At 31.0% G+C, this 21,429-nt stretch overlaps 1 protein-coding gene across 1 annotated transcript; it reads right to left on the bottom strand.

Moving 5' to 3' along the window:
- Positions 1-3,831: 3,831 nt before the first annotated feature.
- Positions 3,832-21,417, bottom strand: LOTGIDRAFT_229803 (hypothetical protein; the record flags this gene model as incomplete). The annotated part of the gene is made up of 28 exons (XM_009068324.1): positions 3,832-3,977; positions 4,788-4,962; positions 5,159-5,297; positions 5,565-5,773; positions 6,186-6,353; positions 6,638-6,831; positions 10,542-10,699; positions 10,852-10,929; positions 11,267-11,385; positions 11,603-11,714; positions 11,848-11,971; positions 12,238-12,354; positions 12,943-13,053; positions 13,896-14,034; positions 14,911-15,019; positions 15,165-15,274; positions 15,431-15,484; positions 15,770-15,904; positions 16,095-16,178; positions 17,340-17,441; positions 17,785-17,850; positions 18,071-18,085; positions 18,469-18,511; positions 19,073-19,209; positions 19,393-19,525; positions 19,737-19,864; positions 20,480-20,566; positions 21,352-21,417. 28 exons carry the CDS (start codon positions 21,415-21,417, stop codon positions 3,832-3,834), a joined length of 3,258 nt encoding a protein of 1,085 aa, XP_009066572.1.
- Positions 21,418-21,429: the final 12 nt, after the last annotated feature.

Raw genomic sequence — 21,429 nt, 5'->3', positions numbered from 1 at the left:
AAGAATGATGATATTAAAATTAACAGACATTATGTATAGTAGTTAAGTCAATTCATACAACAATTTAGATGTAACTAAAAAGAAAAAAACCATTCCAGGATAATATTGTGTAGTAATAATAATAATAATAATAATAATAATAATATGAATCGTGATAATGATAAACTCCTGGTAATAGATTGTAAAAGTAAAAGTGATTTTTATCATACTGATAATCTTTAATATCTAGGATAGTCAAATCATATCAGTCAAACACGATCTTTCATTTTATACATGTATGTAGTACTACTATGTAGTAGGTACTATGTACCAAGTTAAACCAGATAGAGGAGTGGTTTGAAACATTTCATACTGATATAAACAAGAGAATGAAGTTGTGTAAATATAATGTGTTCATGTTTTAGTGCTAGCACCTGTTGTGATATGTTCTATTTGTTTTGGAGGGTATAAAGTTATTATTAACAAAACTAAGGAAAATGGTTTAATATTAAATTTGTTACATACTGTTTAAGAAGGAAGAACTGTTTTAGTTGCTATGTTCAAGGATAATGTTCTTATGTAGATATGGGGTAGGGTGCGTAGTTAATGGTGAAATGACTAGACAATATTTATGTCAGGTGACATTTCAAATAGTTTTGTTACTAAGTTTATAAAGTAATTTATCTAGATATATTAGAAAGAAAACTGAATGGTGTCATATTTAACATAGTGAAGATATTCAACTATTTACCTCATTTTATTAACAAAATAAATTATATATATATCTTTTAAATTGTTTTTGTCAATTGGAAAATTGTCACAAGATAGTGAACCAATGGCAAACTGATGGCTGACTGAGTCTGTCCTTTTTATTTTTTAATAAATAAAATTTTATGTAATTAAAGTAAGATAGCTTTAAGCCTGGATTGGATGACATACAAAGCATAATAGAAACTGTCTGCAAACACATGACTCAAAACCCTCAAAATTTAGTTTAGTCTCTCAAACCTTTACCAGAACAAAGTTGACTATAGTGTTACTGTAGTTGTAAGAAATGTGATCAAAAACATTTAAATTGTATACAATTAGGTAACTAGGATTGATATTTTATTTTGGTAATTAGTATTACTTTATTAGGTTTTTGGAATCACAGAAAAGCTTATTGGTTTTGCTATATCCTGGGCAAGAAAAAAGTAAAGTTTCATTAGGTGAAAAAATCAATTTTTACTGTAAGATTTTTTCCAAAAATTATTTCTTGCTTTTTCATTCCAAATAAAATGAAGTTTTTTTCACTCTTATTCCTTAAGAAAACAACCTTTGCAAAAATATATATTCTCTGTGTGAAATATGATGCAACCAATCTGTTACTATCTATAAAGTTTTTGTCAAAGTTGATTTATTTTATGAATAGGTGACTAATGCCGGGTGTCTCCGCTTTCTGAGAGTAATTTGCATGTTGTACTTTGCAAGAAAATGATAGACATTCGCAACCAACTTTTAATTAACTTGTCGAGAGCGAATTCCTCCAAGTTGAGAAGTGTCAGAAATCAAAGTTCAACTGTCGATATAACTGCGGAGAGCGATTTACTAGTCTAGTGGCATGTGGTCTGCTTGAAACTGACGAAATACAAATTTCTGTTTGAGAGTGAGCTCAACGAAGAGGACAATGTTCTATTTCTGCGAGAACTGGCAAATTTTTTACTATATTTCACTACAAGTAGGACCCTTTTGCATTTTAAGGGGTTGATTTGAGTCTTTAATATATCCGTAAATAGTCTTCTTCTATTAGCTGATTTAGAGTCACCTAAATACCCTGAAAAAATTCAGCACATCTAGGGTGAGGATGCAGTCAATGATTTTATGTGGGTTTAGAGATGAGCATTACATTTTAAGCTTTTAATTGGCAGATGCATAGATCATGTACATGAATCAATATTGAGCTCTTAAAAATACATTTTTGTCACAAAAAGCCTTGCAAAACACTTCAAGCATTCTTCCATCAACATAATCAATAACAATATTGAACACAAAAACATTGAAAGATATACTGAACAATTTTTCAAATACAATTCAAAATAGTTTTTGCTATCAAAACTATCAAATTAATGACATAATAAAGAAAGTTAACTACTTTATATAACTTGTTTCCATGCCATTAACTCTTTTCTTAGTAAAAACACATGACCAGATTAATCCATAAAAAAGAGCAGCCCACATTTCTACCTCATTTGATCTTTTTCTATGGAAATATCGTCTTGGGAAGGGAAAATTTTTTTTGTATTAATAAGGACAATAAGTTCAATACGTTTTTACAAAAAAGAAGGCTATCTTAATCTGTGAGTAATTAATTCAGTTCATCTATTTTTCATCAAATGACTAATTCCCTGATAGATCTGAAGTTGGTATTATTCAAATTTATGGGGAAAAAAGGTTATTTCATATTCATAGCTCAAAATCTTAAGCTATCATTTCTATGTTATCTGCAGGAATATCAAAAGGAAATTATTATTGACTTTAGGAGACCTTTGATGGACGATTTATATGAATCATAGTGCATTTAATTTGAAACTAACACTAACACTAAACTTTGCATGTTTTCTATCCTTGGATATAACAAATAAAGGATAAAGCATGTATCACCACTTTTCAGTTAGAAAACTTAATCATATCAATTTATTACACATATATGTTTCTGATGTAGAGGATCTTAAACAAGTGCTTATGGCACATGAAATTTATGAAAACAGTTGCAATGAATTTCATAAATTTCGTATGACATAAACACAAATGAAAGATTCTATTTATCACACAACTATCAATAAATGATATCTTCCTTAAATTCTTTGCACTTTTTCTATGCAGGGCCTTCATTTTGAACAAAATGTCTTTGTGTGCAACAAAAAATATCTTAATAAGCATGTTCATGTGATCACGACATTGAAACTTGTAGTTAAAGTTATGTTATTTGGAGCAATTTCAAGCCCTTGACCTTCTACTTTGACAACTTCACAGGATGACATGTTGCTTGTTTACACGGCGCATGAATAGATGACCTAATTTGCATGATTATTAAACTGTGCTACTAGTTCATAATATCGTTTTTATTAACACGTGTTATAAATTTGAGAACAGAACTGTTGTGTGATAAATATATCTGACCCACATGTGACTATTAAGACTAGATTTAGCTATACAAAAATTCAATATGATGAAAATATCTAACAGTAAGTTTAACTAATAAAACACCTTAATAAAACATGAAAAAATAAATAAAACTAGAAACAATTGTAAAATGCAAATAACAAAGATTCTATCAAAATTAGTATTTAAAATTTTGCATATAAAGAGAGTGCAACCATTTACTAATTTCAATCAATCAATCATCAAGTGTTGAAATGTTTTTGCTCATATCAAGAAAACCCCTGGAATATTATGTAAATCTAAGTCACCATCCGAACAGATATACTGATTTAGCATTTATCAATTATTATCGCATCAAATGTGCTTCACTCCAAATTCAGCTTTATTTTGTGGGTATGAATAAAATATTTAGTTGACTTTCATCTTATCTCACATGATAAATGAAAAGCATTAGAGCACAATTTAAAAGCAAAAAGCCCCTAAGATTACACTATTTTAAACATGTAAAAACTTTAAATAAGCAGTATAACACGTCTTAAGATTTTTATCATTTGTTATTATCCAGATTTGTCAAAAGCAACACTTTCTTCAATCACATATCCTGATTAGAATCATTTTTGTTTTTTAAAAAAATTTCTTCCCTCATCAAATAATCTTAATATTGACAATGCATAACATGTTAAAAGAAATCCCTTATCTGACCAGCTCTATTTAGTGTCCTCCACCATTTACCATCAATAAACATGAATCTAATTTACCACCCAAATCATTTGGTAGTGTTGCTTTAACTTTCTGGAACTCATCAGGGAACTTGTCATTAATATGTTTTGCAAACTGGACCAATATAATTTGAGTTTCTGAAACAAGAATTAATAAAAGAATGAAAGCTTTGATTTTAAATAGAAATATTTGGCAGTACAGTAACAAGCATCAGTATGAAATATACAACCTTCTGTCATGTACTTCTTTTTAAACTGAACAATATTACAAATGTTTGTCAAAATCCGGCAATAACTTATACTTAATATTTTTCGATTTTTCTGATTTTCAATAGGGTTCATACTTTGGTGATAACAGAAATTAAGTTTTGCCAAAATCTGTCACGAATAATGCTTTCTAGAGTGTTTACTTGCTAAAGATTTCACGTTTTTTTTTTAAACAAGGGCAATAACTCATATCAATTTTTTTTTAATTTTCTTATTTCCAATAGCAATTACAAACACTCACACAAAGTTTCATAAAAATCTGTCAAGAATTGTGCCTTCTAGAGTGTGTACAAGCTAAAATTGAACAAGGGCTATAACTCATTCTATGAATATATTTCTATATATTCACACCAAGTTTCATCAAACTCCATCATGGATTCAAGAAGCTAAAAATTGAACGCGTTTTCAAGAACAAGGCAATAACTCATACTAAATTTTTTTCAATTTTTCTGATTTTCAATAGAGTTCATTCTAAGATGATTACAAACACTCATACCAATTTTCGATAAAATCTGTCAATAATTGTGTATTGTAGTGTGTTTACAAGCATATGTGGATAGATTATTTTAATAACAAAACATAATGAAAGATAAATTTTGATACTTTGATGGAAGTTTCCACCATTTGCAGATTTGTATTTGATTTCCAAAATAAATTTGAAAAAATCTTAAGCTAACTAACCGGGTTTAACTTGATCTGTATCAATAACAGAAGCTATAGAACTTAATAATTGTGGAGTACATTGTAATACATGGGGATTGCCAGCAATAAATAACTCGATTAAACAATGATATACTGTATGATTTTCTTCATAATCTTCTTTTAATGGTAGAAAACTAACTATAGCAGGAATAACCTGTAAAAAACAAATAAAAAACACAATAACATCACTTATATCTTCACTACTCTTAATACTACAAATAAAATGTATGAAATATATTTTATATTTTTCAAAATCTAGACTATTAAAGTTTTACAAAAATAAAATTTCTCGTTGAAATTGAATTTCATTGGGTTTTTTTTATCGTAATTTTGTCCACATTTAAAACTACCTTATCAAATGGAATAGCACTACTATTGGTCATAATTAATCTACAGATGGCAGCACAGACATTATCTAACACACGTGGATTTTCTTCTTCCTCCTTACTCACAATATCAAATAGAGATTTTAATATCACAGGAAAATTTCTGAAATAAAATCCGTTGTCCTAAATAAATTACTCTGGATGTAAAATCAAGTTCCCAAACAAAGGCTGTTATACCTTATGCGATGTCATCAAAGTAAATATCCACATTGTAAAGAGCTTTCAACTTAAACGTTTATTATGACATTAATGATCTCAATTTGTCTTTTGTCTTTAATAGGCTGGTGGTGTGATCATCTATAGATCTACTAAGAACAAATCAATATTATTATAGCTGTGACATGTAAATCTATTAAACATAAATACCCACCCATGTAGTTTCTGTCCACCGTATTGAGCTAAGACACCAATAGCAAATACAGCGTTACTTCTTACTTCTTCATCTTCATCATTAATTAATCTCATAAACAATGGATATAATGTATCAACAAATGCTGCAGACACATCACCACATGCCTGTATAACTTCTGCTAATGTTCCTACAGCAAACGACTTCTCTGGAACAGAACTTGTCACTTTCTATAAAAATAACACAAACTTGTCATTGAAAAATAAACAGGATAAGAAAACCCGTATTTTCAAAAAGTATACCACCTCTTAGTATGACCAAAATTGAAATTTTACTAAGAGGCGTTTTTCAATAATTACTTAGGTACTTTATACAGAGATTCTACTTTTTAGTCACCTGGCCCGTCCAACTGAATATATACTCTTATTGACCAAGTTTGAGAGTTTTATGTCCATCCTAAGAGGTAGTATTCTTTTAATGAACAATTGTACGATTTAATTAGAAACCACTAAAACAATCAATTAAATTTGACTGCTTGTATATTATAATTCATACATCTAGCCACAATGTACAGATAATTTGTCACCATCTTTAATTCCTTTGCATTTTACCTTAAAGAGAAAATTCAAATAAAAAACCTACCAGACGTTTAAGTAAATCTGTAAGGAAACTTTGAAAGAAAGGTAAGAAATCAGGTCCACCAACAAGTTTAGCCATTGTGGGCAATACATCACCAGCAGATTCTATCAACATGGCATCAAACTCTGCTTGTTGATCATCATCTTCATCTTCATCATCTTGACAAGCAACCTGTTTACACAACACTTTGCGATATAAGTAGATGATATATGGCTTGCAAAATTTTTAAATACCTCCAAATTGTTTTACAAATGACACAATAATCTGTAACAACACACTGAAACATTGAATGTAAACAAAAATCTAGAATTATTAGGCTTACAAATCAGTATCACCTAGGGTCCTTATTGCTTTGCTTGGATTCTTTTCCAAGGCAGAGATAGAAATAATTAATCTGAAATGAGAGAAAGCTTAACCAGGTTTCACTGACCTGGAAATATTCTACAATAACAAACCTTATGCGTAAATATTGCCTTCATTGCTGACAAGATAGGATTGGTAGCACCAGTTATTTCTAATGCAGGTCGTCCTATTTTAGTCAATATTTCAGCTAATGAATCTACAGCAGACATGACAACAGTTCTTTCTTTATCTGTTTTAATGATCTCCAGATACATTGGTATAATAGTATTTAACATATTCTTTAATGCTACAAAAAAAGAATTATACTGTTAAGTTTCTAAAGTTAGATTGCCAGGCAAGGTAACATATGCCCACTGGCAACTGTCGGAAACGATAATCAACTTTCTAATTTCATAATGCTTATTAGGCTTAAAAATCCGTATCACCTAAGGTCCTTATTGCTTTGCTCGGATTCCTTTCCAAGGCAAAGATACATGTAACTAACCTGAAGTGAGAGAAAGCTTAAGAACATCAATAACCCAAATTATTAAATCACACTGTTCTGATGTCAAGAGCAATAACTCAAAATTGCTAAGTGAAAAATTATGAAAATTCAAACTTGACCAAGATCTTATTAATATAAATAAATAGGAATGTAAACCTCCATTCATTTCATTCATCAATATAAATCTTCACACCAACTTATTTTAAAGATCTTCATAATATATAATAGTTATTTATTATATTTATTCCAATTCTTTTTTTTTAAATCAATAGCAATAACCCAAAAGCCCTTCATCGCAAAATCAGTGTATTGGAACTTCACTAAATTCTTATCAATTTAAATGATCACACCAAATTTCATCATAATTGGATGAAGACAATAGGGCAATAACTCAAAAAATGTTCATCGAAAAATCATCAAATTTGAACTAGACCAAGATATCATCAATATATAAGATCACATGAAATTTCATTAAAATCAGACAAGATAGCTTGCGTTGCAAGGTAACATACACCCACTGGCATCTGTCAGAAATAATAAAAGAGTCTTTAGTGACTAAAGTACGAATTTTCTCATATTGAAGAAGTTATTTATGCTGAATAATTCCACAAATTTTTTTAAAATCAATATCAATAACCCAAATACAACAAACAATTAAATCACACAGCTCTAATCAAGGGCAAAAAACAACTTTTGACACATGTTTACAAAGTCAAGGGCAATAACTCAAAAAATGTTCATCAAAAATATCTCTTGTTAGAACTTGTCCGAGATCTTATCAATTCCAATGATCACACCAAGTTTCATCAGAATCGGTTGAAAACTGTAGCTTCAATCCTGCTCACGAACTATTTTTAACAAATTTCGACGCGTTTTAACAAAGTCAAGGGCAATAACTCAAAAACCGTTCATCGAAAATGCGTCAAGTTAGATCTTGTCCGAGATCTTATCAATTCCAATGATCACACCAAGTTTCATCAGAATCCGTTGAAAACTGTAGCTTCAATCCTGCTCACGAACTATTTTTAACAAATTTTGACGCGTTTTAACAAAGTCAAGGGCAATAACTCAAAAACCGTTCATCGAAAATGCGTCAAGTTAGAACTTGTCCGAGATCTTATGAATTCCAATGATCACACCAAGTTTCATCAGAATCGGATGAAAACTGTAGCTTCAATCCTGCTCACGAACTATTTTTAACAAATTTCGAAGCGTTTTAACAAAGTCAAGGGCAATAACTCAAAAACCGTTCATCGAAAATGCGTCAAGTTAGAACTTGTCCGAGATCTTATCAATTCCAATGATCACACCAAGTTTCATCAGAATCCGTTGAAAACTGTAGCTTCAATCCTGCTCACGAACTATTTTTAACAAATTTTGACGCATTTTAACAAAGTCAAGGGCAATAACTCAAAAACCGTTCATAGAAAATGCGTCAAGTTAGAACTTGTCCGAGATCTTATGAATTCCAATGATCACACCAAGTTTCATCAGAATCGGATGAAAACTGTAGCTTCAATCCTGCTCACGAACAATTTTTAACAAATTTCAAAGCTTTCTAAGTCAAGGGCAATATCTCAAAGATAGCTTGCCAGGCAAGGTAACATACGCCCACTGGCAGCTGTCAGAAATGATTAAACAGTCTTTAGTGACTACAGGGTTGCACAATATAGCTAATAGAGTGAAACGTCAAGTCAGACACCATATTTCGGTGAAAAATCCTATCATCACGAAAATCAATAGGGATCATCTTCATAATGACATTGACACACAAAATAAAAATCAAAAGAATCTGTAAAAAATTGTAGCCTGTAGAGTGAGCACGATTTGCACAATATAGCTAATAGAGAAAAACGTCAAGTCAGACACGATATTTCGGTGAAAAATTATCCGATCATCACGAAAATCAATAGGGATCATCTTCATAATGACATTGACACACAAAATAAAAATCAAAAGAATCCATAAAGAACTGTAGCCTGTAGAGTGAGCACGAGCCAAATGTGAACGGACGGACCGACGGACCGATTACAATATACGCCCATCTTACGTGTGGGCGTATAAAAACCGTTATCAATCTTAAGCATCACACCAAGTTTTATCAAAATCAGATAAAAACTGTAGTCTCTATAGTGCTCACAAGAAATGTTGACGGACGGAACTACGGACAGGGGCGACGACAATATACGACCACATATTCATGTGGGCGTATAAAAACTGTAATCACTATTTACTCAAAAACAGTTCATCGTAAAATCTTCAAATTTGAACCTGTTCAAGATCTCATAAATAAATATGATTACACCAATTTCCATTTAAATCACATGACAACTGTAGTCTCTATTAGGCTTATGAACAAATTTTGACGAGTTTTGTTCAAGGGCAATAACTCATAAGTGATTGCCTAGCAAGATACGCCCACTTTCCTGATACATTTTCAGTATATCAAGGGCGGTCACCTATTTGTGTCAAATCATACCAAAATCTAATTTGTGCAAGATATTCTTGATTTAAACAAACACACATTATTCAATAAAATTTTGAATAAACTGTATCGCATTCACAAGCCAACAAATTTTGATGCGTTTTTACTAAGTCAAGGGCAATAACTCAAAATCAGTTGATAAAAAACTTAAAAATTTTAAATTGGATGAAAACTAGTTTCTATTGTGTTCACAAACAAATTTTGACAGGATTTTTCCAGAGTCAAGGGCAATAGCTCAAAAGAATGTGCATCGAAAATCATCAAATTCCAACTTGTCGAAGTTCTCATCATTATAAATGATCACACTATATTTCATTTAAATCCGATGAAAACTGTAGTTTCTATTGTGTAACAAATTTTGACTAGCTTTTCATAAGTCTACTCAACAAGTGGTTGCCTAGCAAGATACGCCCTCTTTCCTGATACATATTCAGTATATCAAGGGCGGTCACCTAACCGTGTCAAATCATATCAAAAACCTAATTTGTGCAAGATATTGTTGATACGCGTTTTCATAAGTCAAGGGCAATAACTCAAAAACTGTTCACAAGCCAATAGTGGACAGACCGACAGACGCATACGGGCGATGACAATATACAACAACATTATAATATGGGCGTATTAAAACCGTTATTTAAATCATCATGTTCGAACTTGACCAAGATCTCATCAATATACATTATCACATCAAGTTTTATTAATATCAGATAAAAACTATTGGCTCTAGGCCTATTGTGTTCACAAGAAATGTTGACAGACTGACGAACAGGGCAACTGCAATATACGTCCACATTTTCATGTGGGCATTTAAAAACACTGTAAATTCCAATCTATACAATCATTTCACTTTACTGATAATCAAGTTTAAATCTGATTAAATTTTGCATGTGAATATATCAATTCATGCTTTTTTCACCATGGTACAACACATGAAAAAAAAAGCATCCAGAATTGCATTTTAATCTGATTAATCATGTCTTTGAAACACGGATTGAAAAATGCCCATGTCAAAAAAGTTGGTAAATACCTGTTTGATCCATGCCACTATCAAGACAGACTTTATGAACACAACAACAGAATTGAGATAAGGTTGCTATAGAAACTTTTTTAATGTTTTCTGCTGGATATTCTAACAAAACAAGTACTTCTGTATAACATGGTTCTAAGTATGGTATAAATGGTGCCCTATATTCAAAAAAAGAAGCAAGAAACCTTTTTCAAATTAAGATGCATAAATCATGTTATTAAATGCATCTAATTATGCTGCATTTAATGTTTATGTTGAAAAGTAAAATGCATTTGAAAAAAAAAGTTTTCATAACTAAAAAATCTCTTACCCAACATTTATAGCAATTTCTCCCAAAGAGCAACAAGCATCTTCTTTTTCATCTAAATACGCATTTTCTACACTAACTCTAAAAAAATAATAAATAATTCTTTTCAGAGGATTACATTGGTATAATAAAACACATTAAAACAAGAGAATATTAAATGCAACAAAATGGTCTTTTATTGATCAAGTTTCTAGTATTTCACCCACTACGTCATAAGGTTGCGAAACTTTGACCAAGTCAAAATGAAAATGGAGCTATGGCATTATCACAATTCAGGATCACAGAGATCTTAAGTCTTATAACCCTTCATACCAAGTAGGTAGATTAAAAATATATGTCCTCATTAATATTTTGTATTGGTAAAATGTATCGCCAGAATGAGATCAGCTAGAGTCAATTTGAGATTATAAATACAAACCCTTCAATTTTATGTTCATCATCATCCTCTTCAGAATCTTCATCTCCTATATCTTCTTCATCAATTAAATCATCTTCATTAAATACTCCAATAGCATCACTTTCTTCTTTATAATGTAACTGAAAAAAAAAAACATGGCTTATGGTCAATTTCTCACCATGTCCATCAAATCATAGTATTCCTTCTTTTTGATGTGATAAGCTATTTCTATCCAGTTCAGGCTTAACATTCAACCTATTTTCCATTTTTAATAATAAATACTTAAGTACTATTCTAGGATTTAAATGATATTAACGAATAGCATATTTTACTGTACAAAGAATCCTAATAACTTACTGTTTCTCCTTCTTTAGATTTGATAGAACATAACATTGCATGGACCATTTTCTCTAGATAATCTCCCATATCAGATTTTAATAAATTAGATATTGCAGCAAATAAACTATATCTGAAAAAATAGAAAATATAATGATTAACATAAAAAACATTCTAACACATTAAAGATTTATAACTAATCCTAATCAACTACTTAATGAAAAAAAAAAGAAAGCATATTAGAAAAAGATTTCTTTGAGACTTACACACATCGTTTTAAATCAGGATCTTCAGCAGACTCCAACAAATTCATACCAAGTTGTAAACATTCTTTAGATAAAGGTAAAAATATATCAGGTCCACAATTTCTAGCCAATATTCCCAGGGTGTCTACAAAAGGATTTCATAGGTTTATATAATAGGTTTCACACATACACCGGTTTCAATGTAGCAAACTGTTAATATTTCAGTATTACATATAGGGTTACATATATCTTTATGCAAATTAGATAATAAAAACCGTAATGGGGGAGTTGGAATTTAATCATACTTCAAAAGCGAAATATTCCCAAATACAAAGCAGCATGTTTGAAGAATGCACTAAAATATAACTTGAACGAATGAATCACAGATATTTGAATAACAGTTTGTATTACCTATAGTTTGTAACTGTAATTTCTTCATATCTTCTGTATTACCAGTAACAAGATAGCTTTTTAACTGTTCAATTATCTCATTAAAGTAAGGTTTCATTTCTTCTTTAGCAGCAGTAGCTATAGAACAAAGCATAATTTTAAAAATCAAGAGAGGACTTTCTTCCTATGAACTGCTGCCAGGTGATCAGGCAGTTGTATATTTCAAAGAACATACATGTATAACGTTGAACAAATAAAAAAAAAAAAACAATATTCAAATCCAAATTCTAAATTTCACATGATATGAAAGAATTAATTATAACTTTCTGATGAAATATTCAAACTAAATTCAATTAAGGAGACTAATTTTTTGAAAATAAAACTATTAGACAAGGTTAAAGAGATACTACGTCTTAGAATGAACATAAAATTTAATTTCTCAAGAATGGTCAGTATGAGTATATTCATCAGTTAGCTTACCTGGTGTCATAAAGTTACAACAGAATCCCTGTAAAATCTAGAAAATTGGAAAATTCATAAAACTAAGTAATTATTGAAAAACGCTTAATCTTAATGAATAATTATTTAGTTTTTTTTTTATTTATCAGATTATATTAGGATCCTGTTATGTTATTTATGACACCAGATATATCTACTGATGAATACATGACCTTAAAATTTTTCATTCTAAGACGTAGTATCAACTAAGTAATAAAAGAAACTAACCAGTTGCCCCAATTGCACTGATGGCCAACTCTTTAGATCTGATGTGATCACATTTCAATACAGCTAGTAAATGTTCCATTAATGGAGGGAGATATGGTAGTATCTTCTTTTCTAAAATATCAAAATCATTAAAACAATTTTTGGTTTGGATATCAAACATTAAATTCATCTATTCTTCATGAAATCTTAATTCAAAGATAGATAGAAGCAAGGTGACATACACATGCGCCAAGTGTGCCAAGAAAACAATATGCTTCCGTACTACGTGTGGGCATATAAAAATCAAAAGAATCCATTAAGAATTGTTGTTTGAAGAGTGAGCAAAAGTTACACAATATGGAATTAACTGAATTAAGTGAATAAACTATAGCAGGTTATTTTTTTGAATGTTTAAAAATTTTTGTGAAATGATATGTGTGTCTTCTATTTAGTTGAACACTTCTTAAACCTTTGGAGTACAGTTGTATGTATTATTACATTTTCAGATTAATATTGCACTATAATTGTACAAATTTTGTATCCAAGGCATTTTTTCAGGCCGATTCAATTTGATAGATTAGCTATTTTGTGCATTTGTCAGCCAGGAAGTTTAGACTAATCAATACATTTGTGAGAAAGTTTACTGAAACTGATTAGGCTAATCATCTTAATTGTCCCATGAAGTGGTTAGGCAATTAGATTAGACTTTTTTAAGGATGGCGGCATGTGGAAATCCAACAACAATAATACTAATAATCAAAATAGATGACTTTCTTTTGTTGTCAGCAGAGGCAGCCATATTGCCATTTGTAGACCACTGCTAATTTAATTGAAATTGCACAAAATCGTGCTCGCATAACAAAAACCAAATCAAATCGGCCGACAAAAACGCCTCAAAATACACATTAACAGCAAAGAATTAGTTTTAGTTATATCAAATCTAAAGCTTACATTGTAATAGATTGTCCACTTACCTAGATTTTCACAGAAAACTTCAAGGGCATAATAAACCTTAGTAAGACCTCGAGGATTACTTTCAGGATTCTGACTAGCTTGACCCAAATATTGAAATAATAATGGTAATAATTCTGATGCATATTTAGTAATATCAGGCTGAAATAAAAAGACAGAAACTTTATCATAAAACTCAGTTTAAACCCATATGCGAGTTACAAGGCTTGAAATAACACCAGAAATTGGGCATTTTGTCCGGCATAATTCAATTTGTGACGCACATTTGAAATTTTGTACAATACATAGCAAAAGTGAAAAATTTCATTTAAAACCCGTCAATTTAGGACTGATATTCGCCGTTTTCTCACTGCAATACAGGTTGACAACTAGCTGAAAATAGTTTATGTCATTCAAAAGGAGATTATTTATATTCTTTACATTATGCCTCTCCGGAAATGATAGAGCCATAAAAATGTAGGTAATCATAACATCCAGGGGTGTTTGTTTAACATGGTGCTGAACAATTTCCTTCGGCTCAGTGTATATCTTTGTATCAAATTCATAAGTAATATTTGAAATAAAAGTATTAAAGTCTGATTGGACATAATGATTACATATGCAAGATTATCTCACATTTATATAAAGTACCAGTAATTATAAAATCAAAATTACTTAAAGATTGGACAAACGAACTGGACTAATTGTGTCAACACCATTCATTTGTGTTTTGATGTGATCATCCAGACCTTGCATATCTTCTCTAGGTGCTAGTAATCTGGATGATCTAGACTATGTTATTATTGTTCTGAACTTTTTGCTTTCTGAGGTGAGAAATGTCAATCCGTTGCGTGAGAAACAACATTTTTCAAGAACACACAACTTTGACTTCTATTAGCAATATCAACGGCCTGAATCGCTGATAATTCACGATCTTTTCAACAACAAAAGAAGCTTATTTCTAGCCTTGGCGAGGTAGTTACCTTCCGAACAGCATAACTATCATAACATTTTGAACTTTTTGATTTGAATATTTACCTGTAGATGCTCCGAGAACTGTCCAAGAGCAAAGAGAGCTGAATTTCTAACATTGTTATCTGGATCATTCAAACCTTTACAAACACAGTGTAATACAGCTTTCAGATGTCTAAAATCAGAAATATGTTAGAGTTTCCATAAACCAACAATACTTGTGCAGAAGTAGATCTGAGATTTTATAATACTTCATTATGTTTTATCATAAGAAATGACTGAATTTAGTAGATAAAATATCAAACAATATCTAAACTTACTTATTCATAATGTAATCAGCACAACCTTCTACAATCACAGCCATAGATATATAACCAGCTTTTCTATGGTATGGATTTTCACTAGCTAAAGCTTTCTCTATTAAGGGCATCTACAATATCAAGATTGGTTTTCTTCATTTACATTTTTTAAAACATCTTTTGCTAATTATAATCATATCCATGTTTAAAATACACATATCACAGTTGATTTGCTTCATGACAACTATCTGATGAATTTAATAATTCAATTACCACCAGACACTTACCAAATTAGGGATAAACTTCTTGGGTGGTAAGTGGAGAGACATGGTATCAAAAACCTACAATAAATTTCATCCAAAAATTAATATAGAGTACAAACAATGAAGGTTGTTAAATTCAAAAGTTTGCTTCAGGCTGGAATAGAAGAAGTATTCTGTGGTATATGATGCAGAACAGCTGCTTCTTATTTTTCTCTACTGTATCCATAATCCTGCACTGTACACCATATTAAGTCTATTCACAACTAAGTTAATAATGAATGTTGGTAATAATCAGTGAAAAAGAGGAATTTTACAGCATAATAATGAGAGAAGAATAAGAGGAGTATTTAAATCAATATTTACTTGTGGTATATACTGTACTGGGGTATGAGATTCAATTTCTTCAACATCTTCCTCATCATCTTCTTCTTCATTAGCACATAATATTGGAAACAAGACTTCTAATATAGGATCAACTAATTTATGTTTTAATATTGACTGAAATCAAATATAAAATGCATATCACTTTAAGTACAATGTAAAATATTAGTTAAGAAACTAAATAACCAGTCCCTACCCTCATTCAGCTGAACACTGGGATCAACAAATACACTACCATTTCTTTGTTTTTCAATTGAGCAAAACATTACGCTTCAACTTGAAACTGGTCCAAAAGAAAATAACTCACATTTTTCTTCAATCTTGTAAGTGAAGCAATAAATGACATAGCTTTAACTCTGATAGCATCTCCTAATGTAGGTTGAGCAGCTATCTACAAAAATAAATAAAACATCATTTTAACAGATTTTTTTTTCATAATAATGTGTTTATGATTAGAATAAAGTAAGATAGCTTGCCAGGCAAGGTAATTTACGCCCACTGGCAGCTTTGATTTTGAATAAAAATATTTAGCAGTACAGTAACAATCACCAGTATGAAATATTCAACCTTCAGTCATTCACTTCTTTTGAACTCTTTAGGGCGATAATGAATAATATTGAGTATGAGTTATTGCCCTTGTTCTTGAAAACGTATTCAATTTTTAGCTCATGAAAACTTTAGAAGGCAAACATTAAATCTTCAGCCCGGGACTGAATAATAAAAGCAAGTTTTGTCAAAATTGAACGCGTTTTCAAGAACAAGGGCAATAACTCATACTAAATATTTTTCGATTTTTCTGATTTTCAATAGGGTTTAACCTTGGTTGATAACAAACACTCATGCCAAGTTTCGTCAAAATCCATCAAGAATTGTGCCTTCTTGAATGTTTACGCGCTAAAAATTGAACGTGTTTTCAAGAACAAGGGCAATAACTCATACTAAATATTTTTGATTCTTCTGATTTTCGATAGGGTTCATCGTTGGGTGATTACGAACACTCATACCAAGTTTCGTCAAAATCCATCAAGAATTGTGCCTTCTTGAGTGTTTACGAGCTAAAAATTGAACGTGTTTTCAAGAACAAGGGCAATAACTCATACTAAATATTTTTCGATTCTTCTGATTTTCAATAGGGTTTATCCTTGGGTGATTACAAACACTCATGCCAAATTTCGTTAAAATCCATCATGAATTGTGCCTTCTTGAGTGTTTACGAGCTAAAAATTGAACGCGTTTTCAAGAACAGGGGCAATAACTCATACTAAATATTTTTCGATTCTTCTGAATTTCAATAGGGTTCATCGTTGGGTGATTACGAACACTCATACCATGTTTTGTCAAAATCCGTCAAGAATTGTGTCATGTAGAGTGTTTACGAGCAATTGTGGACGGACGGACGGACGGACGGACATGGCTGACGTTAATATACGCCTCCCATTTCATGTGGGCGTATAAAAATGATGCCTTTGTTAAAGCAAAACTGCTTAACTTGATGCTAAAAGGCCCTGGTTGAGTATAAGTAGTCTATTTACCAAATGGACTAGTACTCTACCTGTAAACAGAAGTCCACTACAGTTTTAACATGTGGTACTAAGACACCCACTTCAGATTCCAACAATTCATCAAATAATTCCATACATTCACATGCTTCTTCCTACAATAATATCATATATGTAAGTGATATATGAATCTTTAAAATATAGGGGAAAAAACATGGTATGAGATGATACAGAACGCAAATAACAGTTTGTAAATAAAAAAACCACCAGCACAGAAAGGTCATGATAGTTGGATCATTCCATAGTTTAAAGGACAAATGGTTATAAACATGGGAATTCATATCAAAACAAAACTTTCATGTACAAAAAGGTTTGATTTTCCTACGCCTCTTAACTAAACAATTCTAAGGCTATCAAGTACAACTCAACCTCAGGCAAATATGGGCATTTAAAAATCTAGAAGGAGAAATATTCATTATTTGATGATAATAAAAATACCTCATCAACTTTAATCAATTCTTGTATAACTAATAATATCTGTGGTATATTCTGCTGGATATATTTCTAAATGGTTAAAATAATACAATCTAAATAATGTTTATCAAAAGATCTGCAGAAAAATTATCATCATTGTTAATTATGTGAATGATATTTGAGCTGAAAAAATTCGAAACAAAATAAACATGTCAGAAAAAAAATCATACAAAATTAACATTAAATTAATCAAAAATTGAATTAACACAAAGATACAACAAGAATTAGCAACTGTTTGTGTACAGCATACCTTTACAAATTGCAGCTGGAAAAATAAATAAATGATTGACAAAAGAATTGGCTTAACTAAAATGAATTTGGTCAAAATCAATAAAAAAACAAATCTACCATCGTTCTTGACACAGTGTGGTCAATAGCTAAAAAGGGAGAGTCATGAAAATCAATTATAGAATATCAAAATTCAATTAAAACGTTTATAAATGTTCATAAACCAAATAAGATAATGACTCAAAACTCAATCAACCAAAAATCAAATATACCGTACAAGTTTATCGTTTACATATGGAAAGAAAGTATGTGTCCCCATACTTTGTGTAGAAATTTTAAAACATGAAACAATGTAATAATAATGCTTGATAAAGAATACACTACACACTACAGTCAATGAAAAAATACAAAAATACTTACACTCTCCTCCATTCCAACTAAAAACACCAGTTCACTCATAGTTCTATAAACATAAAATATTTAACGACTTTGTAAGCTTTTGTACACAAATGTTAGCATTTTCTTATTTGAATCCTCAACTTGAAAAATAAAATTAGTATTGGCAGTCAACCCACTAAGATGTAAATCCTACACAATAACTTAAAGTAAGAAACTTTTTGTTCAGATGTAGAAAGCCAAGTGCCTGCAAAGTTGTTCATATCGAAATTTGTTAAAAGGACAGGTGCACCGTTTTGGCAGGGAGACTTGAGTCTTGAATATGCGTAAATAGTCTTCAGAAGTACAAGAAATGTACGAAAATTGCATAATACCTTAACAAATTTAACTAGGAATGTGGCAGTGTCTCAAGAACAAAGGACTTGTCTTTCTAACTTTAAAATGCAGATAATTCTGGACACGCATGGATTTGAAGGCTCAAACACTATTACTGATTGTATCAGCTAAAAAATTCATGTTTCTGAGACTAAGGTATGTTTGGTCAAAAAAATGGCATATATCCCTTTAAAGTCTATATACAAATCCTAAACATTAATAATGAACATTATTAAAAAGATGAAATTAATACCTAATGGCATAATAAGGAACCATTTTGCTTTGATTGTCTTTGATTGCCTCCACTAAAATTTGCATGACAGATACCAAATGAGGTTTAAGCTGTTCGCCAGCATCAGATGATAATGTATATAATATAAACATTCCAACCTAGAATTAGAAGAAACAATTTGCTCAGAGGGATTAATTTTAAGAAAAAAATGAAAACATCAACAAGTTTACAACAGAAGAGGCTGTTGTCAATGGTCCCTTGTTAATTTCAAAGCTTTGAAGTTTGCCTGTTTATTTTCCAAGAACCAATATATTCATAAGAAAATAAGATATTATTTTTACCTCTCTCTTTGTAACATCTTCACTCTTAACTTGGACAGTAACAAATTCAAATAATGCAGGCCATTTATTTGTAGGTAAATCATGTCTAGCAATTGTACCAATTATAGTTCCTATGGCAGTCTTAACATTCTTGCTAAAAAGAAAGAGTCAAAATGCCAATCAGAAACTAAATGATAACAGTCTCAAGCAGCATACATCGAAATAAAATGTTACATTGTAGTTTAGGAACTGAAGGCTCAATTTAAAGGTTTGGTATTCAGATTTGGTATTCAAACAAATTTCATGTAACAATGCAAGGTTTTAAAGTTCTAATTGTATTGTATTTGATAAAAGTAAATGCTTACTCTGGCTCCTGTACTAGAAGTTGTAAAATATTTCTACGTATACTTTCCTTTGTTTCATTTGGTAAGGCATTCCAATGTCTTGACTTCTGTATTTTCCTCCGAATTAAAACAGCAGAGTACTGGCGAATCTTCATAAATAAAAACCATAAAATACAATATTCCAGTTGATACACAACTTTATTACGTTAGACAAGATATGTACCAATATAGTAATGCTTACACTTTAATGAGGGAGCCCTGATGGCTCCATGAGTTTGACACTTACTCGCTAACATCCCTAGGTCCAGGGTTCAATCCCGGCACGGGTCAAGACAATATCTTCAGATTTTTTCCAACAGTCAGTGATGCAGTAAGAGGGGCTGACATGGGAGAGGCATCTAGTCGTTTGGATGGGACAATACACCGCGGCCCCATGTGCTACAGGATACTGCTGCTTGGCAAAATTGCACATAGTGCAGAAAAGTAGGACGTAAAACTCTATTCATTTCATTCACACTTTATGAGTTAATGACCTTAATGAATTCACAGACCTTCATTTTCATGGTTCTATTGTAACAAATTAATGATTTCATTGTGAGATCGTGAACCCTCAAAAATTACAAGCTTCTATTGATACAATACTTGACACTTAATAAATTTCATATATTCATCTAAAAATCTCATCAACACATACATTTTTAATGATGATAATGGTGACCAGTATAAAAATTGTTTAATTTGAACTAAAAAAAATTTTGGTCAACCTGAGAATTTGTTGAGGAGCCTAAAATGTGACATAGCGCTGATAAAATGCCAGGATCTTTAAATGCTTCTTTTAATTGTTTTGTTGCCTGAAATACATAAGATATAAATTTCTGAATACAGCAAAAGAGGTCTATCCACATTGCAACATTGGTAGCTTGAAGGTGTCATTTACTACTAGGCCTACTAGTATGACAAAAAATTGAGTCTTTTGAGAGACCAATCATGTTTCACTCAATTTTTGGATAGACTTAGAAAAGACAGAAAAACTTGGTCCTCTTTTGTTGGGATTTTATACATGTATGAAGGTGCAATGGTTTTAAACATAATCATTTAAATCGGATCCATAGCCTATATATTTGGGAAGATTGATGTTTTTGTAATCTCTTGTTGGCCATTTATTAAGAATGTGTGTGTAATCAAAAAATTCAAGGCTTATGTGATACTAATAGAATGAAAGTTAAGGTGATGCCAATCATTATTCTATTCATCGTAAAGGTAATTTAATGAATATGAATAAAAACGCATCATCGGATACTCCAATAAAACAGGGCCTAGTTTTTCTGACTCTACTGAAGTTAACAACTATCAATATTAATATTTGCAGAAAATTCTGTTGAATTAAATAAATATTAAGTCATTTTGGGTATAAAAACACGCTTATATGGGTCTATTCGATTTAGTGTGAAGAGTTTAATGAAATATCAATAAGTGATTAAGAAAAGCACGTGCTTGTTTCGGTTTCTTGAGTCATCTCCGTCTCTTGAGTTTTATTTACTCGTAACGAATTCACAAGTGCAAGAAACAAAGAACTGATACATGGAAATATGGGTTCCACTCGCTGCCCTTCTTGACATTGACGGTAAATGTATACCTCTTGGATTACTTCGTTATTCGGTTGTAAAAGTTTAGCTAATATTTCTTCTACAACCACCGCCATTTTGTTATACTT

The sequence above is a fragment of the Lottia gigantea genome (assembly GCF_000327385.1).
Source record: "Lottia gigantea unplaced genomic scaffold LOTGIsca_9, whole genome shotgun sequence".
Taxonomy (NCBI): domain Eukaryota; kingdom Metazoa; phylum Mollusca; class Gastropoda; family Lottiidae; genus Lottia; species Lottia gigantea.
Note: the sequence above shows the minus strand (reverse complement) of the source record. Positions and strands in the feature narration are given on the sequence as shown.